The 25,451-nt window shown below is 38.2% G+C and overlaps 1 protein-coding gene across 1 annotated transcript in view; it reads right to left on the reverse strand.

Annotated features, from left to right (window-relative positions):
• LOC131552271 (cGMP-dependent protein kinase 2) overlaps positions 1–22,475 on the reverse strand; it is a 31,902-nt gene extending 9,427 nt beyond the window's left edge. The window contains 16 exon segments of the mRNA XM_058795933.1: positions 4,264–4,427; positions 5,434–5,575; positions 5,728–5,817; positions 12,810–12,949; positions 13,225–13,375; positions 13,453–13,551; positions 14,591–14,659; positions 15,101–15,195; positions 16,433–16,510; positions 16,623–16,686; positions 17,050–17,155; positions 18,321–18,434; positions 18,800–18,966; positions 20,479–20,726; positions 20,728–21,012; positions 22,370–22,475. Coding sequence (XP_058651916.1) covers positions 4,264–4,427; positions 5,434–5,575; positions 5,728–5,817; positions 12,810–12,949; positions 13,225–13,375; positions 13,453–13,551; positions 14,591–14,659; positions 15,101–15,195; positions 16,433–16,510; positions 16,623–16,686; positions 17,050–17,155; positions 18,321–18,434; positions 18,800–18,966; positions 20,479–20,726; positions 20,728–20,970 — 1,970 coding nt within the window. The 5' untranslated portion in view covers positions 20,971–21,012; positions 22,370–22,475.
• Positions 22,476–25,451: the final 2,976 nt, after the last annotated feature.

The following is a 25,451-nucleotide window of genomic DNA, read 5'->3' on the forward strand; positions in this document are numbered from 1 at the left end:
AGCAGCGGGAAGCGGGATATTCTGCAGCTCTACAAAGCAGCGGGAAAAGCAGTCGGCTACCGTCTCCATCCTCTCAGTTCAACGAGAGAAAATTAACGAGGAGGTCTGTGGTGATCCTAACTGCCCTGAAGAGGACAATAACAAGGTGGCCATGGACACTTGTTAATTTCTTTTTGGAATCTTGACCCTGTCCTGTACGGTCATCCGCTGACTGGTAAATAATAATGATTTATTTTCTTTATTTTTCTTTATTATTATTATTATTCTTCGGGCTGATGGAGAGCAGGTTCAATCACTACGCTTTTGGCTCAGTGGGCCTTTTGGGGAAATGTCTTGTGTTGAAGTGGACTGGTCACGCATCAACATTTGTTTCTGTTGTTTATGCAGACCTACACTCTTGGTAATGTGCAGTCTGCTTTGGTTTTTATACATAGTTGTTTGTCGTTCCTTTTTCTTGTTTTTCTTCTATGCCCTTCAACAGACATCAATACTTTTATTTATTCTTCTTTTCTTTTAAAAGGACTATGCATCTAGGTGGATTGGTATCTAGGATACATACTAATGTTTACATGTCACTATGGCATTGCTTTTGTTTCTCTTCACTTAGACAGAATCTTGGCATTGCGAGCACACAATGCATGCTCTGAATATTTTATCATTGAATGTGAATGGCCTAAATTCTCCTATTAAGCGTACCCATATAGTAGAATATTTGCACCGTAAATCGATTTCCTGTGCCCTGATACAAGAGTCTCATTTAAAACAATGTGATGTGGCATGTTTTCAAAACAAGTATTCCAAACTGGCAGCCTTCTCTTGTGCTCCTAATAAAACTAAGAGGGTGCTTATCTTAGTCGTTAGGAAGTTACATTTAACTATTGAACATACCGGGGATGATGATGAAGGTAGATTTGTTTTTATACGCTGTAAAATACATAATGACAGGTTAGCATTGGTCTCCATTTACTGCCCGAATGAGGCATTTTTCACAAATATTTCCAATATACTACTTGAGCAGATTGATTGTCCTTTAGTGATGGGTGGTGATTTTAATGCTGTTTTAAATCCTGCACTGGATAAGTCTCACCCTGATACTACAAGACACTTTACCACTCACCTGAGGCATCAGTCTTAACTGGTAATATTATCCCCCCCCCGTTCCCTTTACAACGTGGAACGAGGCAGGGTGTGTCCACTTTCCTCTTTATTGTTTTGTTTATCCCTTGAACCACTAGCACAAGCCATTAGGAACTCTGATGTTCCACCGATTAAGATTCATGACCATAATCATATTATTTTGCTGTACGCTGATGACATTATCTTATATTTAGATCATTTTGATACATCAATGACCAGTATAATTAAGGAATTTGATCACTTTAGTAGTTTATCAGGGTAGAAGATAAACTGGACCAAATCTGCTTTAATGCCAATCAACAATGTTAAAGTTAACTCTCCTATCCCCTCATTCATTCCTATTAAAGATTCTTTCATCTATTTGGGTATTACCATATATAAAGACATTCATAAAATAGCCAGAAACAATTTTAATAACATTTTAGTCAAGATCAAAAGTGATACTCAAAGATGGAATAATCTTCAAGTCTCTCTTCAAGGCAAAATCTCCACCGTCAAAATGAATTTGTTAACTCGGCTTAATTTTCTTTTTTCTATGCTGCCGCTTTCCCCTCCTCCAGGTTACTTTAATGAGATCAATTCCATACTTTCCCAGTTTATCTGGATTGGTAAACGACCCAGAATAAGGGTGAATCCCATTTCTCTGTCTTACCCCTTCCCCTTACCCCTTCCCCTTAGTTTTGCGCGTTCACGTGAGAGTAAGGGCTATCCCAATTCTCGTTTTGATTGAGGGGTAGGGCTAAGGGGAAGGGGTAGATACCCCTTAAAACCAAGCATTTTCGCGAGCTTACTTGAAACCAAGGGGTACCCAGAACACACTGTGCAACCGGCAACAATCAAGTATTTTCGGCTTAAATAATTTATTTAAAAATTACGACAGTCTTGTTTTGTGCTCTAAACAGTCCTGTACTTATATATTTGCAACCATGTTCTTAATTGAAACGTTTTTAAAAAAATCGCTAGTTTGCGACGCTAACGTTACATTGCTGATTTGCACAACAGTCCCGCAGACTAGCCTTGAATGGACTCCATGCATGTCTACAGTCTACGTAACCGTAACCAAGTGGTGTCTCATTTCATAGTGGTATGTTTTCACCCCTAGCGCTTACCACTCGGTTTCGAGGGACAAGGGCTAGGGGTAAGACGTAGGGAAAGGGGTAAGACAGAGAAATGGGATTCACCCTAAAACTTGTCACATTGCAGCGTCCTATACTTTCAGGAGGATTGGCTGTGCCAAATTTTTAATCATATTATTGGTCGTTTCAACTTAAGGCTCTTCATATTTGGGTTGATCCTCAATCTAAAGTTTCATGGAGAGTAATCGAAGCTGAAAGGTCAAACCACATAGGCTCCAAGATATTTTATTTGCTGGCATAGGAAATAAAAATGATAAATATAAATTTGGCCTGGTTGTGGCCAATTCTATTAGGATCTGGAAAAGGGTGGAACGTCTGATGGGAGGACCTTTCAAATTTTGTAACAATACACCCTTATGGCACAACTTTAATTTTTTATATGGAAATCGGCCTTTTGTCCAGCCCTCTTGGTCTACACTGGGCATAAACACATGCAGTGACTTATATGATAACCAGGGACTCTGCTCACTTCAAGAACTAAGAACTACGTTTTGTTTACCAGCATCATCATATTTTGTCTTTTTTCAGTTACGTTCTGCTCTCAAGGCCTATGGAGTTCCCTGGGCATCCCCTATTTCCTCTCATCCTATGTGGGATTGGATCGCACCACCCTCTGGTCGGCCATCTGTTTCTTTAATATAGTAAACTTAATGATCACACTGCAGAAGTCTCTTTCTATCAAATCTATCTGGAATCGTGAATTAACAGATTTTGATTTATCGGTCAACTGGGAGAGGGTGTGGTCTAATCTAATCTTAACTTCTAAAAACTTGGCTCATCGTCTTATCCATTTCAAAGTCATCCACAGAGCATACATAACTCCTTACAAGAGGTTTAAAATGAAACTGAAATCGACCTATAACTGTCATATCTGTAACAATGTATCAGCAGGTACTTTTCTCCACATGTTTTGGGAATGTCCAATTGTTGTCAGCCTATGGACTCATGTGAATTCTGTTTTGTCCTTTTTACTACAGATTGATTACGTGTCTAATCCAGGTTTATGTCTTTTCAATGACGATTCTAACTTATGTATAAGTTCATTAAAGAAGAGAATGTTGTTTGCTGGTTTTACAGCTGCAAAGAAGGCAATAATACAAAACTGGTTTACTCCGCACATATGTGCAAAAACATTTTGGATTCACAGCCTCCTTAAAATAGTGACTTCTGAATGTACAACAGCATGAATTAACAAAGCTAAACCTAGTACCATTGATGCATGGCAATGTTTTTCTTCCAACATTTTGGACTATATAAAGGAATGACCATATAAAGTTTTTTGGGGGGGTTTTATGTTTTCTTTCCTTTTTTCTTTCAGATTGTGAAATTGTTGATGGTGTATCTGTTGCTCCCCCCTCCCTGTTGTTTGTTTGAATGGATGTTGTTTTGTTGATTTAAAGTAAGTAAAAAGTTGATCACAAAAAAAAAAAAAGAATGGTAATTTATGCAGTAAATGAGCACAGCAAACAGTGCATCAGTAAAACTGAAGAGATGTAAACGTCCTCTGGCACTACATCATGATGATTTTGTCCAGCTTGTTATTGCGTAGTCCCATCCTCAACACTATGTTGCTATGGTGATGCTGTCTGAAGCTTGAGGCAATGGAGTTCGCTGCGAGAGCCATGACCGCTAATCTCACACTAGAGGACCATTTGCTCTGGTCAAGAGAGCCCTGCCCTTTACAAAACGGATGTTGGCAGAAGCACAGGGAAGGCCATGCCAATTCATGTCTGGGAAATCTATGCTCTTTAAAGGTGAAGTGTGTAATTTCTGCACCACTAGTGGCACCAAAAGGAACTGCAAAACTTGCTTCCAAACACTTGCCATTGCTTGTGTAAATGGTAAGTCTGTCCCAAACTCACAGCGTTAGTTGAAACAGAAATTGCTTGAAAATCACCACAGGGCCAGTGTTTCCATTGTTTGGGAATTTGACCTACAAATGCAGACCTGTGGAAGCATGAAACACATGCGTTGAAATACAAATGTTTACCTGCCAATCAGGAGCTCAAAGATGAGAATGCCCAAGGACCAGCAGTCAGCTCCAAAGTCATGACCCTTATTCATGATGACCTCAGGAGCCACATATTCAGGAGTGCCACAGAACGTCCAAGTCTTCTTACCTAGTCCGATCTTTTTGGCAAAGCCAAAATCAGTCTGAAAAAAATAAATAAAAATAATTTAAAAAATAAATAAATAAAACAAATAATAAGGATGCTCAGTGTAAGACTAAAAGTGACTGTTATCTCAGAATCCAAGCATATATTTAGTGAGGTCCAAAAGTCTCAGACCCCTGTTAAAAATTCTTCTATTTTGTATTCAATAAAAAGATTAATAACAAATGATCGCATCTGCATGAGAAGTTTATTTAAAAAGTTTGATGATCATGTTTTCTAGCATGACTTGAGAATGATCCAGTGAGCATCTTGTCCTTCAACAGAAGTGAAAACATTTGACCATCTGTGCAAAGAGTCACATGATCATTTTCAAATTAGCTTAGATCATAGATTCTTAATCGGGGGCCCCAGTAAGTTTTAAAATGATTTAAATGTAGTAATATTAACATAATATTAGTTAAAATAATAATAATAAAAAAACTCAAACATAATGTTGTACAACATTAAACTGACATCATATTGAATTTATTACAACAGAAGTACCAGAGGTACTTTCAAGGAATAAATCACTCAAAAATGAAAATTTGCTAAAGTTAAAACATATTAATGATGGATTTGTTTATTCCAAAATTATGTAACATTGTGATGTTTTTATCAGCTGTTTGGACTCTCATTCTGACGGCACCCATTCACTGCAGAGGATCCATTGGTGAGCAAGTGATGTAATGCCAAATCTACATCTTGGATGTCCTGAGGATCAGTACATTTTCAGCAAATTTTCATTTTTGGTAAACAATTTCTTTAAATATTATCTAAGACAAAGGGGCTTAGAGTCAAAACGGTTGAAAACCACTGGCTTAGAGGCCTAGAAATGCAAAATCTGAAATAACTCTTATTCATGTTCTTATCCATCATAACTGTTTTGCACTAACATTTCTTTCCACATTAAAATGCAATCCAAAGAAAATTCCAAGATTTTTTAATTGGGCCTCAGACGTTTGGACCTTTTACCATGGTATTTAGCGGTACATGTACAGTAAAATGACCATTTTGACATAGCCTTCCCCATCCAGAAGAAGATTCTCCGGCTTCAGGTCTCGGTACACGATGCCTTTGCAATGCAGGTAATCAAAAGCTTCCAGCACACATCCAGTACAGAAGCGGGCAGTGGGCTCATCAAAACAACTCCTAAATGAAACCAAAACATCACAACATCCTAAGGTATTCTACCTTTATTAGCAGTTGAGACGCTATGAATCATTCAGCCATAACCAGTAATAACGCTACATGATTATCAAAGACAGTGAGCTGTAGTATGTGTCAAAACAACCTACACTCACATGTCCCTCAACACGCTCCACAGCTCTCCTCCCAGGCAAACCTCAAGCAGCATGTAAACATACTTATCATCCCGGAATGTGCGGAACAACCTGAAACACACAAGGACAGCCTGACTATGGAAAGCTGTTTTAACATTTAATCTGTAAGCCATACTAGTATCTATTTTCATGCTACTAGTACTTATTTTTTAGACAGGCTACTAGTATCTTTTCCATTAAGTACTAGTACTTATTCTTTAGCTATTAGTGCTTATTCTTTAGGTACTAGTGTTTATTCTTTAGGTTTTAGTTCTTTAGTTTTAGTTTACTCTTTAGTTCTTATTTATTAGTTACTAGTACTTATTCCAATAGTGACTAGTATTTAAGTATACTCTTCTTGTTAAGAAAAAAATAGAACTAGTTCTTATTTTTTTAGTTACTAGTAACTTGTTAGACCAGAGATATCCTGAACTTAATAGATACTAGTACTTTTTAAATTTGCATTTCTGCCCAGTGTGCTAATCGTATGTTGAATATTAATGAACCAGCAACATATATGAGAGAGATTAGACAGGAAATGGATGTACTTTTTTTCAGGAAACCACATAAAGAAACAATCATTTGTACACAAGCACATAGAAAACTTATTTTTGTCAGTTTTGTAAACACTAATTTCGTAAACATAGTAGCCTAATGTGTTTGTTGGTCATCGAGTGACATCTAGTGGCAGGATGAAGATAAGACACCAATTATATTATCTATTATTTTCCTCTTATTCCTCCAGTAAAAACAATAAATATCACATCAGGGCTGTACATTAACTTTTTTGCATATAGCACTGGTGTTACAGACATTGAATGCTTTACATTAATATTCAAATTAATACACACAATCCAAATCTTATAGTTTTCAGACAAACATTTTCTTTATTTGGAAAAAAGGCCAAAAATATTAATAAAAAAACAAACAAACAAACAAACAAAAACAAAACAGGTTTGCTGTACTTGTAGGGCTGCACAAAATGTTTTTATATATCAATATAACTAATATTGATTATGGTTATTATTTCTAAATAAAAACATTAAACAAAATAAGGAATACTACTTTTGTAATAACACTATTACACTATAATATACAAAATTGAGTATTTAAGAATAAATATAGCTGCAAGAAAAAGAACAAAAAATGTACACTTCTCTACACTGGAGAAAAATGTAAGGATTTGCAAATGTTTACCTCAAAGTTCTTAATTATTTTTGCTATTTTTACCCAAATTGGGGTTTTGTGAGCAATAATGAGTACTCAATTATGTAATTTCTTTTTCGTTCATACTCGTCGCTAGATTGAGCCCTCGCGCAGAAACAAGTGAGACTCACTGATGATGTTCGAGGAAAGACATTCAGCTTTCACTGTTTATGTAGCTTAGTAGCTGAATAACATGCAGATACTAGACATTTTACTGATGAAACATGAAGACAATAAACAATGATTGCGACAATATATGGTTTTATCTGTGTTCTTCAAGCCATCTCGGGTATTTTTATAAGAATAAAGTATATTTAAAATGCAATGCTAATCGACATAGCCTTTATCACTGTATAATATAATATAAAGTGGCATGATTTCTCCCTCATTATGTTTAATGAAACCATGTCAGATCACAAAAATAAGATATTTCAAAGACTCGACTGATGTTGTGAAGTGAATTTTGACTAAAACCTATCATTATACTTTTGTTGGACAACAGGTTTGTAATCTTTCCTTGTGTTTTCATGATAACCAATTAGCAAGATAGGCTAACATACAAAGCCAGTTAGCCCTACTTAATCAAATTAATTCAGCATATTAATGTATTGTATTACCATGTGGACTCTGATTGGACAGTTGAGAGGTACTCATGTTTATGTAATGATCTGTTTAAATGAAGATATCTCCAAATACATTCTCACTAGTTCTTTATGAGGTTGAAGATATCTCCAAATGAACAGGGAGTGGTAGTTATTCTGTTTTTGATATCATCTTTTCATTTCTGACTAGTAATTATTGCAATAGTGACTAGTATCTATTTAAATATAACTAGTAAGCAGTCATTAGATATTAGTACTTATTTTGTAGATGCTGGTACTTATTTATTAGATACTAGTACCTATTTAAACTAGTATCTTTTGTAATTACTACTAGTAACAATTCTTATCTTACTAGTCAGATCTGCTTTTTTACTGCTTATGTCATGACTAGTCCAAATGGCTACAGTAGAGTTCAATTAAAAAATGTACTAGTAAAATAAAAAATCTTACTAGTAACATTTCTAATAAGTACTAGTATCTAATAAATGTGTACTAGTTTCTATTGAATAAAGTACTAGTATCTATTTAATAGGTACTAGTATCTAATGAATGAGTACTAGTGTATATTTAATAGATACTAGTATGTAATGAATGAGTACTAGTATCTAAAAAATATGTACTAGTACCTAATGAATAACTACCAGTACATAAAAATTAAGTACTAGTCACTAGTGGAATACATACTAGTCAAAACTGAATAGATGATATCTCAATGACGGATCCACATAGAAGTCAATGGCAAAAATTTACAATATAATAGTTACTAGTCACTATTGAAATAAGTACTAGTATCTAATGAATAAATACTGGTATCTAATAAAGAAGTACTAGTATTTGATCAATAAGTACTAGTATCTAATGAATAAATACTAGTGCCTAATAAATAAGTACTAGTATCTAATAAATAAGTACTAGTATCTAAAGAATAAGTACTAGTATCTAATGAATAAGTACTAGGATCTAATGAATAAATACTAGTGCCTAATAAATAAGTACTAGTATCTAATGAATAAGTACTAGTATCTAATGAATAAGTACTAGTATCTAATGAATAAGTACTAGTGCCTAATAAATAAGTACTAGTATCTAATGAATAAGTACTAGTATCTAAAAAATAAGTACTAGTAACGTTAAATTAGATACTAGTGCAGTTTATCGATTAAATGTTAAAACGGCTTGCCATAGCCTGACACACTCCATTATTTGCATTCTGTGAAACAGAGTGTCTCCTTAGCATTTCTCACTACTTGCTTTCATAGAGAACTAGACTCGCATGTAAAGCTGTGCTACCTTTTCGTCCACAAATGCCAGAGAGGCAATAAAATGAGCCAGAGCACACACTCAGACAGGAATATAAGCATGGATTGAAATTCCCCGGGGAGTTTCCTAGCAACATGCAAAGCAGAAGCCCCTTCTCTGATACAGATGAAAAGCACAATGGCACTGGACCACTGTGACAGATGTAAGCCAAATGTCTAGTGTGTCATAGGCTCTGGAAATGCAGTCCTTCATGGATTTCTTGTATGACTCTGTCTGCTCCACCACACCGTGATGCTGAAGTTATTAAAGTCTGTAGGAATGGAGCAGAAACTACAGTATAATGCTGCTGAGTTCGAACACCACTGTGGCCTCCAGTCGCTCTGAATAAAAGTGTCTGCTAAAGAACCAATTTCAGTTTCAATGTGGACATTTCAACAGTCAGATTAAATGCAGATTTAATGCATTAAGCACACGCAGTAGCTCCAATACGGTGACAAAAGTGTCCAAGATAAAGAAAAACACAAATCGTTTAAAAATCCAGTTTTAAACATGTGCCAAGTTATTAGAAATTAGGTCTACCATTTACCATATACCATTTTCAGCAAAAGTTTATTTTAATGGTTCTAAAATGGTCGTATGGTGTAATGTTGGCAAATATCATGAATAATTAATTCAGAAATATCATTACCTTTTTGGATGGTTGTACCAAAATTCTACAACATTTTACAATCTGAACTACACTTGCCTTGAAGTTTTATGCCAAACTACTAAATAAGGTTCCCCTTCCAGACCTCGAGCTGCGTCGAAACGCTTTGGGAACGCCTTCAGCGTGACCACGCTCTGAATCACGTGTGAAAACAGCCCAACGGAGACAACTTCTGTCATTCAGTAAGCACTCTCTGTCTGTGTCAGGCCTATTTATTGTTGTCTGTCTTGCTGGTGCATTTATCATGGCAAAAGATATTAAGAGTGGTGACAAACAGCGTTTCAGGCTGTGTGTTCCTCCCTGCCCTCGTTACATCACAGGTGGGGAATGGGGATACACACAGTCTGTGCTGATTGTCCACATTGTGAGCGCATCTCAATGCAGACGCTCCACTCCTGGAGAGCTCTCTTTGAGGAGGGAGCTCTCACCAACATTCCTCGTGGCTCTGGTCCCGCTTCTGCTGAGGCAGAGTGGTGGTTGCGGTCGTGGGGGAAATCGCAATTGGATCTGGTGGAGGGAATGGAGACGGGTCAGTCCCTTTCTCCTTCCTCACTGTCCAGATCCAGCGCACCCTCCCAGGGATCGGGAGCATGCACTGCAGGTTCTTCCACTCAGGCAGAGGGATCGGCGCTTCGCCTATCGTCTTCCGAGGAGGTCGATGTGGAGGGCGTCGATGAGACTGCGAATTCACCACCCCAGTCTCCTCAGTATGAGGAGTTAGTGGAGGTAATTAATCGATGCACATCGATTGGCCCGCTGAGAAACAGGCCGAGCCACCGAAGAGCAAACTAGATGAATGCTTTTTGCGCACTCGGTTGTTTTCTCTCCACGCCGGAGGTGTCGAGATCGTGGGCTAAGCCATACTCGGCCCACATGTTCAGTCCCACAGCCAGTCACTATTCTAACGTGGTGGGATTGGATTATCACAGTTACAGAGCGATGCCTCGGGTGGAACAGATGCTCACAAGCTATCTGTCTCCCAGCCCGGCATCATCTCTGAAAGCCCCGGGATTGCCCTTCAAACCGCTGCTTACAACTTCAGCGTTGGTTGGCAAAGGGTACACAGCAGCGGGTCAGGCTGGTGCATGCTTGCATACTATGGCTGTGTTGCAAGCATACCAAGCTGACCTACTGAAGGAGCTGGATGAGGGCGAGGAAGTCAAAGCAGATGATATATCTGAGCTTAGGCTAACCACCAAAGACACCGCGTGTGCCATCGGCCGGTCTATGGCAGCAATGGGTGCGGCGGAGAGGCATTTGTGGTTGACCCTGTCTGAGATGAGAGAGAAAGACAGCGTCTTGCTTATGGACGCCCCGCTTGTGCCATATGGCCTGATCGGCGACGCCGTCAATACAGTCGTCGACAGCTTTCAGGAGGCTCGTAGACAAGCAGCGGCGTTCCAACAGTTCCTCCCTCACCGCTCTCTAGCTTCTGGGGCTGCCTGGCGGGAGCAGCCTCATCCTCACACCAGGAACAACAAAAACAGAGTGTCGCGTCTTGTGCACCTCCGCAGCAGGACAGAGAGCAGCGACGCTCGAAGTCGAGGTCTTCTAAGCCGAAGCCGTATCTGCGGACCGTTCTTCAGGCGAAGAGGGCCTCGGCTAAGAGGTTCTGATGCACATGGCTCAGGACTTCGGAAGGCAGGCCCTTCTGGGGAAGAATGGTAGACACCTCATTATACGGTGCCCGTCTCTCCTCAGTGCCCTCAGGAGATCGGTCTGTTAACCCTGCCACCTCCGGTGCATCAGGGCATAGCGGTCTCCAGCGAGCACTTCTCTCAGCTTCCGCCCGGAAACGTAGCGGTTCTGGGAGGCTCGCTACCTCTGAGGAGGTCTCTAGAGAAACTAGATCGGTCGTTCCCTGCCGGCCCTCTGCTTCAAGGCACCGAACTAGTCGTTCTAAGAACACCAGAGCTCAGTCTCGAGAGACTGATTTCCTTAGTAGATTATCTGGCAGCGTGGAAACTTCTGCCAAATGTATCTCAATGGGTCCTGCGCACTGTAGAAAGAGGCTACAGAATTCAGTTCAAGTATCATCCACCTTGGTTCAGCTGAGTTTTTCCCACTTTGGTGGGATCTGAGCAGGCTCTGGTTATGGAACAGGAAGTAGATACTCTCTTGAGGAAGAAGGCCATCGAGGTGGTCCCTCCTCTCAACAGGGAGTTCGGGTTCTACAGCCGGTACTTCATCGTACCGAAGAGGTATGTTCCTGAGGTTCGCTTTTGGGGGCAAAGCTTACCAATTTCGTGGTAAGTCAAGAGATCCACTCAAGGCAGTCAAGAGAGTGAGAGAAGGCCGGTCACTTACTGTCAAGCAGTTTCAGATACTGCTGGGTCTGATGGCAGCTGCGTCCAACGTGATACCTTTTGGCCTGCTGTACATGAGACCCCTACAGTGGTGGCTCAAGACCAAGGTTTGGAGATTTTATAAATTATGAAATTTTTAAATTATGGAGATTATACACAAACTCAAATAGGAAATAAAAATCAATGCAATTTTGGAAAGAAATCAATCAAACCTGTATGTGTGTGAAAATATTCAGATGTAACCCCCTTTGTAATCACTAACATTTTCATAAGTAACTAATTTAATTACATATTTTTTTCTCAGTAACAATAACAGATTACAATTACATTTATTTTGTAAAATAAATTAAATTAAATTATGTAATTCCGTTACATGCAACTAGTTACTCCCCAACACTGAGTGTATATTTATGTCATTGTATGTATGAACTGCATGTTTTATGTATTTTTGAATAAATGAATAAATCCAGACAAAAATGAACATCATGTCATTGACCCCTGTATGAACAAATTATCAAAGCCAAGCCCATTTTCTGTGTACAGTTATGATGGCCATAAATAGTGTCTGTAGTCATAGTGACAGTGACTAAAGTAAATATCAAAGTTCCCAGCTTCCAAAACACCGGAAAGTCTTATCATAATTGACACAACATTATCTAATAAACAAGTCTAATCATGGCACAAGTTCATTCATCAGACCCTAATTAACCAACAGCAAATTTTGAACCAGTCTGTTTACCTATAGTTTCTTCCATCAGCCCTGTGGTCTACTTGCCTTGCATTCAGTCCATTATATTGATTAACAAATTAATGAAGTTAGAGGCCTTCAGGGAAAATCTTGAGATTGTTGTCGAGCCCAATCTAAGTAAATACCTTTATCACTCTAGAGGATTAATCTAAATTGTATTATTATTCCTGTGTGTTTGCATTCTCCTATTAATGTATGTCAATATGAGGCAGGAAACACATGCTCATTAGACTGACCTGACAATAAAGTTTGAATTGGTCTGTTGGAGGATGTCCTTTTCTGAATAGATGTGCTCCTGCTGCCTGGTGTCCACAATGTGCTTTTTCTTAATACACTTTAAAGCAAACGCTGTATCTTCTGAATTTTCAAGCTTGACCTAAGACAGAAAATGCATGTAATAAACAGTGGTCACTAGCATTGTATTTATTACTGAATTAAAATTATTACATTACACTACACTACACATTTTAGGTAATATAATCTGACTACTTTTTGTTTACTTTTAGATTACTTTTGATCTTACTTGTTTATAACATTGATTTGAATAAAATAATCTTGTACTATATTGATACAAAAATACAAAGAGAATGAAAAAACTGGGGTTTGTGAAGGAACAGCAGGCAGTTTGTAAACTGAAAAATGAAATCTAACCAGCTCCACTCGTCCAAAGCCTCCCATGCCTAGTGTGACCACTACTTGCAGTTCTTTCAGGAAGGAGTCACTGGACAAACCAGCTGCCTTCTCCTTCAGCCTCCTGAGCTCTGCTGCCTCTGGAGAGCGTTCGTAAAGAGGCGACTGAGGTCTGTAGGGGAAATGATTATGTGACTGTCACATACAGGACTGGAGTAGTTGTGTGTTGGTTTAGCTGTGTGTTCTTACACTGCATTCCTCCTCTCGTCACTCAGAGAGAGCTGCTCCACATACTCCTTCAGATACGCCTGCAGCTCCTCGTACGTTCCCACCATCTGATTAAAGTTACTGTTGAAGAACAGAAGACAGTGATATTATGTAACCTTTTTAGTCTTGGGTAGAATATTAGTAAACTGTAAAAATGATTTTTTTTTTAAGTAAAAAAACAAAACAAAAAACAGATTATTGGATTTTGCTATTGAGTTACTTGCCATTTCTTTGTAATTATTTGTGAAATTTACTAGCAATTCCTGGGTGAAAATTGTTTCAAAGTAAACCCTACACCACTTTTTCAGTGTATGTTGTATATTATATGTAAAATGTAACAGGAGTCTATATTTAAAAAATAAAAATAAATAATTTAAGTAAAATGAACTAACTAACTAAATGAATAAATGTTCAAATAAATTAAAAAAAAAAGTTTCTTGCCATTTGGTTTTTATTTTATTATTGAAATATTACTTTATAATTATTTCAAAAAATCTGAAACAAGATGTACTTAATTGAGAAATTCCTGAAGGCTTCATGCCACTGTTTTAATTTTCTTTATTTCTAATAATATTTCATTTTAAAATACACAGCATTGTCAATAGCAAATCATTTTTTTCCCCCTGTGGAATCAGAATTGACATTGACAGCTGAAATTATGATATGAGACCCTGGACCACAAAACCAGTTATAGGTATATTTGTAGCAATAGCCAACAATACATTGTATGGGTCAAAATGATTGATTTTTCTTTTATGCCAAAAATCATTAGGATATTAAGTAAAGATCATGTTCCATGAAGATATTTAGCAAATTTCCTACCATAAATATATCAAAACTTAATTTTTGATTAGTAATATGCATAGCTAAGGACTTCATTTGGACAACTTTAAAAGCGATTTTCTCAATATTTAGATTTTTTGCTCCCTCGGATTCTAGATTTTCAAATAGTTGTATCTCAGTCAAATATTGTCCTATCCTATCCTAAGCTTATTTATTCAGCTTTCAGATGATGTATAAATATAAATTTAAAAAAAAATTCCCCTTATGACTGGTTTTGTGGTCCAGGGTCACATATGGTCACAAACCTAGATGTTAGTGTAAAATAAATGACACTCACTCTCTATCCACCACCAAGCACTGGGTGTCATTTTCCTTTGCAATGATATTAGCTGAGCGGACATCCTCACTGAAATAGAATTATAAGAAATATGTAATGATGTTGTGCCACTTTGGAGATATATATATATATATATATATATACTGTATAACAGTGACTGAAAACATCCTGAAAAGCATCCTCATTTGCTCTTTCCTCATTGAGAGCACTTCATCTGAGCTTTAAATGAACCTAAATCATAACAAATTAGCGAATATGACAAGTGGCTCTCCTGTGTCTAAGTCTGTGAGCGTCTCTGTGGTTATTTCAGTACTGAGTGTGCTCTTCAACAATGCTACAATGAGAATGAACATTTTTTCAGATGACTGACATTCCACCTCCCACATCCACGCCTACAAATATGCAATTAATCTTTTTCCTGGCCTACAGGAAGTCCACAATCACAAAGGAGTCATTGTTGATTGTGTTCGCTATTGTTAAAAGCACTTCAAAATAAAACCATCTCCAAACCTTATGAGAGCCTTTTCCCCAAAGTAATCACCCACACCAAGACTCTTAATCTCCTGTGGTTCGGAAAAGTCTTCTGTAGTCTGTGTCACCAACACCTGTGAAAAAAACACACAAAAAAATCTTACTGTACATCCTTATTGACTGACTAATTTCACCATCATCACAACTGTAACTGTCCCACTCATCAGAATGCTCCCTATCATCAGAAAAGCCAGGCTGTTCTAAAAGCATGGATTGGTACCTCAATGTCTAATGAAAAACGCATTTTCCATGCAAGTAGCAGTTTACCAGTGAAGCATGTCATCTGAGTGGGACTCAAAATAAAGTCTAAAGTCTAAAGTCTCTTATGCAATTAACATCAGTCTTGGCTCTATCACAATCAATGGTACAGGTTTCTGCCACAGACCACCACTGACGCACAATTTCAGTGGGTCTCAATGGGCTGTGTGTCTGCTCACTCCTACACAAATATTCATGTAGGCAAAGCAGACTGCAGTCTGAACAGATAGTCTGAAATGGTACAAAAATATTTGAAGGATTACATATAAATGTAGGATACAACAGGGCTAAAGGCTCACCAGGTGAAGCATTTGATATTATGCTCCTCCAAACCACTAGATGGCACAAAAACTTACGATGGCTGATACTTCATGCAATCACAGGAAACAACGCAAAGTCGATTCTGCGCTAATTTGATATAATATCTAACATTTTGAAAAATATTATAGATTTATGTAGCAAATGAGAAACACTAAAATGTACAAATTTACAAATTAAAAAAAAAAATTGACCCAAATGTCTTGTTTAAATGATTTTCAGCTTCTTTCAAGAAAATTAAATCAATTAAAGAAAAATAAATTATCTTATTCGTCAAAATAATCAGAATATAGTACAAACTTTGTATTATAGTATTAACTTGCAAATAGTATTAACTTGCAAAACATATTACTTAAAGTATTAAAGTATTTGAATCAATACTGGGTGCCTTTTGCGCCACTTTGGTGAGCCTTTTACAAGTGTGGCCATCTCATACATTTACGATTTTTAAACAAACTACTTTTATGATACTTTTTTCTTACCCAATCTTACCCAAGCATTCCAATATGCGAATATTTTCATAACAACATAAGTCGCTTAAAATGAAGAGCGTTATCAACATAACTGATATTCAAAATGGTAAGCAAGCGCTGCTTTGTTTACATTTCGTATATCTGCATATATCTCGTATATCCTTGTTTCGTTTCTCCTTTTGAATGACGAATATATACTATTGATAGCTTCTGATAAGATGTGCCTTTAGCCCTGTTGTACCCTTAATGCAGTAAAACACACCTCTCCTTTAGCTATGATGAAGAAAGTGTTTCCTTCCTCGCCCTCACGAATAATGTACTCCCCTTTGTCAAAATATTCCTATAAAAAGATTGAAACATGAATATGATCTGGCTATATTTCATGTTATAAATAAACATGCATTACCAACAAATGACAGCACTGTAGACACAGTAAAATGCTGCAAACTTACAATTTCAAGACAGTCAATGATTTTGGCAAGTTTCTCCTCTGGCAAATCTTTCAATAATGACACACTAAAGAACAATGTAACAATGTTTAATTAGCATTAAAGGAAAAGAGCATGCAATCAAATCCATAAAAACTATGTTGACAGGTGTACACAAATCAACACATCCTACCCTTGAACCAACCAATATTATTTTAACAGTTAAGTCACAACATCAATTTATGCTGCACTGATAGACATTAGTGATAGATCTACAATAACCCATTGAAAAACACGATGCTGAATCCACATCAATCTAATCCAAATGCTTTCAGAAAGGAATGTGCATTGAAACAGCCAAGAAGAGACTTGTGTCTTCTTGATTGAATCATGTGTGTGTGTGAAGCTGATGACTGATAAACATGCACAAATGTTAGTGACATGAATGTACCTGCGCAGGAAGCTGAAGTACTCCTCATGTCTGGCCTGAGTGGATCTCATCATGATAGTCTGGAACGTCTGCCGGTCCAGAGCCCAGATGTGGGACTGAGTCACAGCTAATGAAACACAATTACCATCAGTTCCACTTCACAAATCTATGACTATGACACTAATCCAATATCTACAATAAAAGTGGGTCAACAATAATAGAGAAAAAGGTCATGTTGGCTATAACCCAATATGTTGCAGACTGCATCCAAATGTAATGCTTTGGACTTGCAGTGCTTATATAAAGTAAATAGGAGAACACTATTTTTAAAAATGCACCCAACAGTTTTTATTTAACAGAAGCAAAATCAGCTCACTGTAAAGTAATAAATGCAGATTGAATTATGGTTCATCCAGCATAATGGGGCCATTTGTTTCCCTGTCATCTAAATGGCAAAAAATGTCCAAATTTACCTGAAGTCACCATGTTCCAATCACATTGCAGTTTATCAGCATCACTATCACAGCAGCATTGTGACACAAACAGTCAACATGGCACATCTATATGATGTTTTAAATATTATAAGCTACACTTCTTTCATATTTAGATCAATTGGGTTTTCAAAGCAAACTTTTACCAAAATGATCATTAAAATCACAAAATAAGATATTCTGAAGACATTTCAAATGTCTTTGTTCATACAGTGAAAGAAAATGGGGACCTAAAGAACACTGGATCCCACTGACTATCACTGTATGTTAAATTAAAAAAAGAATCAGATAGGTTTGGAATGACATGAAGGTGAGTAAAAGATGACAGAATTTATTTTATTTAACTTCATTTTGTTTAAAAAATACCAAAATACACCAGCACAGGTAGTGTTGGGGGTAACACATTACAAGTAACGCCATTTATGTAATCAGATTACTTTTCAAAGTAACTAGTAATGCATTACTTTTAAATTTACAATCTGAGTTACTTTTTCAATTTTTTATTGTTTTCCCATTTATTCACTGACACCTTTTGCCATGTTGAGAAAAATTGGGAGTAAGTGCAGAGCTAGAGGCACTTCCTTCAGCCTGAGGCGTACTAATTTCACTTTTGCTGTGAAAAAGCCTTTACAGCTGCCAAAAAAAAAAAAAACTTTTTTGTTTTTTGTTATTGAAAATAACTAAGCAAGCCCAGCTCAGTTAACAAAAAGTAACGCAAAAGTAACATAATGCAGTACTTTCCATAAAAACTAAGTAACACAATTAGTTCCTTTTTTTATGGCGTAACACACACACACACACCTTTGACTGTGGCTGTTCTTTTACAGTTATAGAGAATGGCCAGCTCTCCAAAAGCCGTCCCAGGACGCATCTGACCCAGGAGCTTTCCATTTTGGATGACCTCTAATAAACCCTCTGGACACAGAGAATCAAATGAGCACCAATGGGCAGAACAGTAAAAATAAAACAGCAGAGCCAAGAACATTATTTCAATGTTATCATTGAAATATTTACACTGTAAAAAGTGATAAGTTGACTTAACTTAAAAAAATTGAGGAAACCCGTTGCCTTAAAATTTTTAAGTAAATGATAATAAAAAAAAAAAAAGTTAATTGAATTGTCAAGTTCACTTAACTTTAAAAAAAAAATTATTATGTACTTAATAATTTTAAGGCAACGGGTTTCCTCATTAAGTTAAGTCAACTTATCACTTTTTACAGTGTAGATTTGTAAAAACATGAAAGTTTGATGAGCAGGTAACAATAACATCTGGAGTTTACCAGCAAGCACGTAGAGGTAATTTCCTGGCTCTCCCTCCTGAATAACCAGCTTCTCAGCGGCGTAGATTTTCTCATACATGCAGTCCACCATCTCTCGAGTGTGCTGAGGCTCCAGCTTCTTCAGAAAATCATTGTTCATGATGGCTTCATTGATCAGTTTCTTAGTGCTACAGGAAGAGGAGGAAAAAACCCCAACACTTTAAAACAACTCAAGCACATGTGGCTTTCTTGAAATCTAGTTTCAAAGATTTTATGTAAATATTTTAGAAATATATATGGAAATGCTTGTTTGGTTGCTATTTATATAAACATTTTGTTGGAATAAGGTCATAAGTGTTTGCGCAACTGAGTTTACTCTTAAAATCTCCTTTTATAAGACACAAAGACACAGTTTAATTAGACGAGGCTTTCTTCAAGGCATGGTTCATCAGTGCTGAGTGAAGTGGAGGTGGTGAATAATGAATGATTCTCCTGTCACAACACTTCAGACTGCCTTTAATACACTGCTGAATTAAAGATACCAAATCATCTTTATGGTACACCCTTCAAAGCAGGCATTGTAAATCGCAATAAAAGTTGATATACCAAGTTAAATAAATGGTTCGTTCAAAAACAACTTAATCAAGCTGTTATTTTCCCTATGTAACACAAAAGTAGAAATCTTTGAAGAATGTACATGTTACTCTTTTTATATAATCACAGTTAATGGTAACCAGAGCTGTCAAGCTCTAAAAGTGACAAAAAAAAAAAAAATCTACGTAAAATAGTTCAATTGATGCTCAATTTCAGTCTGTTCCTCACACAGAACTTCAGAACACTTGAAATGTAATCAGTTTAAATAAAATAATTCAGACCTGGTGCACGAATGTCTAAAGATTGCACGGCAACATATTTGAATTTCAAAAGACAATCAAAAGAAAATTTTATGGATTATTATATTAATGATTTCTTCACTTTATTAATTCTTATCAGATTTTACCCTATTCCTCATATAAAGTTATTTTATGACTTGGAATAAAGCACACAATTCAAATTGGCTACTTTTACAATATTACTTGTGTTTTTTTGAGTAATCACAATGAACTGAAAAAGAATAGCATGTACATTTTTCACAAGGTTCCACGAGGTTGAAATGATATGTATAATGTATAAATGTACAAACATGTGTAATGACTTCATTTTGCGAATTTTAATCCTTACTTCCTATGGCATAACAAAACATAATGAATTTTTCGTTCTTTCTTTTGGAGTTATAAAAATCCTCACTGGCGACATTTTGCATGTCCGTTTCAGACTATTTTTTGTCTTCAGTATACTACAGCTGATTCTCATTATCACATCTGAAACAGGACAATCTTGTCACTGACCTAAAATGGATCTTATGAATGAATTATGTGCTGGAGATTTGTAGACTGCCATCAAGAGCGTGTTTAATTAAAACAGTAATGATTCCTGTCCATGCATACAAATGGCCCACCCTTTGTGTTCTCTTGAGCCACTCCATCCTCTCCGGAGTGTGTTATGGTAATCCAGGCTTTCATGCCCACTCTGGGGTTGGAGACACTACAAAGGCTTGGCTAAACCTTACTCCTGTCTCCACCTTCCAGGAGAGTCAGTACTCCAGTGACTCCATAATGAAACAAACAATCCAGTGGTGCAATCAGTGTCAGCGCACTCACCCGGAGTCTTTGCGGATGCGTTGTCTCTCTGTGGAGATGTGATGGGCGCTGTGGTCATGACAGAAGTGCCTTGATGTGGGTTCGGCTGAAACGCCCTCCTTGGCCTTAAGGCGTCGATGCACCTCCACAGCCACTCTGTGGAAGCGCGTGGAGCCCTGGTTGATGACACTCAGCAGTCTGCAGCTGTGCCTCAGCGATGCCGGCGGCGAGCGCCCCAGACTGTTATACCCTATGGCATCCTGAAGCTTTATCGATCTGGGACACTTTTGCCTCTAGTTCCCTTTGAAGGCTCTGTAAGCGCTTCTCCTGCGCACGGAGCTCCTGGTCCCTCCGTGCCAGCTCCTCCTCCAGATGGGCGATCCTCATCTTAAGGGGCTCCACAGACTCCCATACAGGGGCCTCTTTTTTAAAACCGGAGGCCAGGCAGGTCTCCTCTAGCCGAGGGGCTTTGATCGAACCGTTCCCCATGATCAGAGAGTGACTAGGAACCATAGAGAGGCCTTTAGGCTTTTAAATGTGTTCACTGGTTGGCCACTGCAATCAGAAGATGAAATATCTAGACAGGGAATGTCCATTCAGTCTCATTATGAATGATAGATATGTTATTTTCAAAAATTGTTTTAATCATGCTTCTAATTAAAATTGTATAAAATGTATATCAAATGTAAAAAGAAACACTACTAAATAACATTTAAAATCATAAAGAAAATTATAAATACATTTCCTTTAAAAATATTATTTAGAAGTGAATATATATATATATATATATATATATATATATATATACACACAGTTAAACCAAAATGTATTTAGACACCTTCAACATTTCTCACATTATCACAGTTTATTTTCTATAGTTTAGAAAATGGTAATAAAATATGACAAGAACTAACAAATTCATCTTGATAATGTCAGATAACTTTGATAGAAAAAGTATGTAATTAATTAGGTTAAATAGCGGTCAGCTGTTAAATGAAGTATACAATTAGACCAATTTACTGTAGGTCAACCAATTACCAAGCAATGCTTAATTAATTTTGTTCAGTCTTTGGTGTAAAAAGGTTGCATTAACAATTAAAAAAATAAAATAAATAAATAAATAAAAAAACACTTAAGCAAAACATGGTCAGGTCAAAGTGAATAATTTTATAGTAAATTTTTATCCATTCTACTGTATGAAGAATTTTGGGGTATAATATGTCACAGTTTATTTTAGTTTGCTATCCTCACTTACATAAACAAACTATAGTGTCCTGCACCCACTAGTGAATTTAATTTAATTTTTTTAAAAATTATATCTGGCGTGTATGTATATATATATATATATATATATATATATATATATATATATATCAAAATGATATCTGAGTAATTTCTGAATACACACACACACGGCCAATAAACACATTTTAAGACCTAATCACATAAGACCATTCAGACTACTGAATTTTGTGGAATTATTGTGTTATTATTATTAATAACAATAACAATAATAATGCAATCTGTTTACACTATTATTGTCCAGGGAAAGTAGGTTATAGCTACAGTTTTTAGTAAAGATAGTTTAATTAATGTTATAATTAATAAATTGTAACATTTAAAACACATCTGACAATAAAAATGTGATATTAATGAAAAAAGACCAGCAACATAGCAACATGAATAGCAGATAAATAATTATTTGACCAGAGTAATTGAAATATTCCCATTCAAAATCTAATTCACCGAGACTTCGAGCATCAACATTTGATTAACAACTAGATTGTCATTTAAGATTGTGAACTCTGTAGCTTCTTAAATTGCATACAATGGCGTAAATTATCTGCATATTTGATATTAAACGAAATTAAACGCAGCAGACATGCAAAATGTTGATTTGCAGGCTACTTACCACCTGTCAGTGTGTAATGCAGTTTCCACTGCTGTTTATTTGTAGCTCACTCAGAAGCGCCGCTGCTGCACATATGAGCGTCGACCGGTCTGAGAGGAGCAATGACAGCAGGACGAGATCTTGAGCGCTCACACTCACCATCCATTCTACTGACATCTAGCGGCGACAGAGCAGCATTACACAGGATAACGTCTCGGTTAAGTATGTAACCCTCGTTCCCTGAAGGAGGGAACAGAGACGTCACGTCGGTGACCGGCGAATTGGGACCTCGCCAGAGAGACCAGTCCACTTCGAGTGTAACATGCCAATGCGGTATTTCGCATCTGGCTGCCACACCCCGCAGCACGGGTATAAGAGGCAGCAGGTGCACCGCATTAATTCATGTTTTCGCTGAGGAGCCGAGCCGGTGACCCAGCAGCTCAGCTATGATACAGCGACTGTGGCGACGGGACGTGACATCTCCGTTCCCTCCTTCAGGGAACGAGAGTTACATACGTAACCGAGACATTCCCTTTATGTCGGTCACTCAGAGTCACGTCGGTTACCGACAAATTGGGATCCCTACCAAAGCGCCACAGGAGCTGCCCCCTCCAGTGCCCTGTGTAGGCCCCCTGGACCTTCCTATAAGGCAGATGACAGTAGGACTTGGATAACACTGGGAAAGCGTGCCCTTCCACCTGGAAGAGGCACACTGCGGAGTCACCTCCTCCCAGAGGGGGTTAAGTTACATTACTCATGTGAAGTAACCCCGTAGGGCCCTATTGCACATGGAAGTCTCTGAGATGTCTCAGGCTGCATCATTTAGAGATGGCAGAATGCGGTCTGCCAGGGAAAACACGGCCCTAGTAAGTGTACCGTGGAATTCGCATATGGGATCCCAACAGGGTCACTCATATGGGCACTAGCCTCACACCCAGGGTGCAAACTCGTCAGGGGTGAAAAAGGTGACAAACCAAACAAAGGTGACAACCACCTTTGCTTACCTCATTGGCAGCTTATTTTGCTTGTTTTAAGGAAAAACTCACTTAATTTTGAATTTTTTTTTTCTGAAAACAAGACAATAATTTTTACTTGTCTAGAAAATGCTTCTTGATTTAAGAATTTTTAGATATTTGAACTAGAAACAAGACAAAAACTCTAAGTAGGAAAGCATTTTTTGCAGTGCATCATTCAAGGATAAACACCTTTATATGATTAAAAGATATTTGAGTGACAACTATGGTCTACAATCAACAAGGATTGTTGTTAAGATGTTACATGAACTTAGTCAGGGCAAATAAACCACTGTAAATATTCATTTCAGCACTCTAATTTTTGAAGCAGCTGACGGGCTAATCACAAGGTGTTTCTCCGTATTGAAACAGGCTGTTACAGGCAGGCTTAGCACTGCCTCCACCTGAGCTGAGTGATACTAATATTACTGTACATTAAACGGTATGCTTTACTTGTAGGTCGAACAGTTCTCAAATCGACTTCATGTCAGAGTAATAGCTTACTGAAATGTGAGACAAATGTTAAGGTGTAAATGTTAAGGGGGGCAGCACATGCAATGACTGTGGCAACTTTAACATTTGAAAGGATACTATTGTAAAGTTATTGCTTTCCTTATTCAAACGGATTTTTTTCCCGTGAATATATGGTTGACCTGAAGAATGAAAGCTATATTATATACTTTAAAATTAAAATTATGAGCTATATCACCGCTTATCGACACTAGGGGTGTGACAATACACTTAGCTCACGAGATGAGACAAAATACAGATACTTGGTTCACTGGAACGAGACAATATTTTAATATGATTTTAAAGACATTTTCAATGACAAAATAGTTGTCTTTTAATTACTTTTAATCTAAGGCTGTAACTAATGATTATTTTGGTAATCAAAGTGCTGTGTGGGTTAGGGTTAGGTGCTGAAGCATTCTCATATGGAGCAGACCGAGCGGAACTACCGCCACAGCTGCCGCCATATGCCCCAGGAGCCTCTGAAAAAATTTCAGTGAGACCGCCGTCCTGCCTAATAAAGTCTTGAGGCAGTTCAGCACCGAGCACGTTCCTGGGCGTGCAGTCTGGCTGACCAAATCCAACTCCATGCCGAGAAAAGAGATCCTCTGCGTTGGCACGAGTTTACTCTTTTCCCAGTTGACCCGAAGGTCCAACTGGCTGAGGTGTCTGAGCACCAGGTCCCTGTGTGCGCACAACTGATCGCGAGACTGTGCGAGTATGAGCCAGTCATTGAGATAGTTGAGGATGCGTTCTCCGGTTCTCTCAAGGGAACAAAGGCTTCCTCTACTACTTTGGTGAAGACACGAGGCGGCAGGAGCAGCCCGAAGGGCAGGACCTTGTACTGATATCCCTGACCCTCGAACGCGAATCGCAGGAATGGCCTGTGTCGCGGGAGGGTCGAAACATGAAAGTATGCGTCCTTCAGGTCGATCGCTGCAAACCAGTCTTAGGGATGGATGCACCCAAAAATACATTTCTGCGTCAACATCTTGAACCGCAGCTTGTGAAGCGCACGGTTCAAAACTCGCAGATCCAAGATCAGTCGTAACCCACCGCTTCTCTTGGGCACAATGAAGTAAGGGCTGTAAAACCCTGACCTTATATCGGCTGGAGGGACCGGCTCTATCACGTCCTTCACCAGCAGGACTGCGATTTCCGCATGCAAGACAGGGGCATCGATGGCCTTGACTGAAGTGAACCGGATGCCCCTGAACTTGGGGGGACACCGGGCGAACTGAATTGCGTAGCCGAGTCTGATGGTCCGCAGGAGCCACCAGGACGGACTGGGGAGCGCTAGCCAGGCCCCTGAGAGACCGTGCCAGCGGAACCAACGGGGCCACCGACGTACCCGCGGTGGGGCAGTGTGGTGGAACACAGGGACCCAGCCCGGGGCCTGTGACGGCCTGGCCTGTCACGGCAGGGGGCGGGGTCTGGGTGTGAAGTGTAACACTCACCTGATTCCTACTCGTGCAGGAGGAAACGCAGGAACCCGGCTCGAGGCTTGTGACAGCCCGGCGTGTGACGACCTGAAGTGGGGACTCGAGTGTTACAGCCCTTACCTGGTTCCACGAATGAGC

The sequence above is a fragment of the Onychostoma macrolepis genome, chromosome 13 (assembly GCF_012432095.1).
Source record: "Onychostoma macrolepis isolate SWU-2019 chromosome 13, ASM1243209v1, whole genome shotgun sequence".
NCBI classification, from domain to species: Eukaryota; Metazoa; Chordata; class Actinopteri; order Cypriniformes; family Cyprinidae; genus Onychostoma; species Onychostoma macrolepis.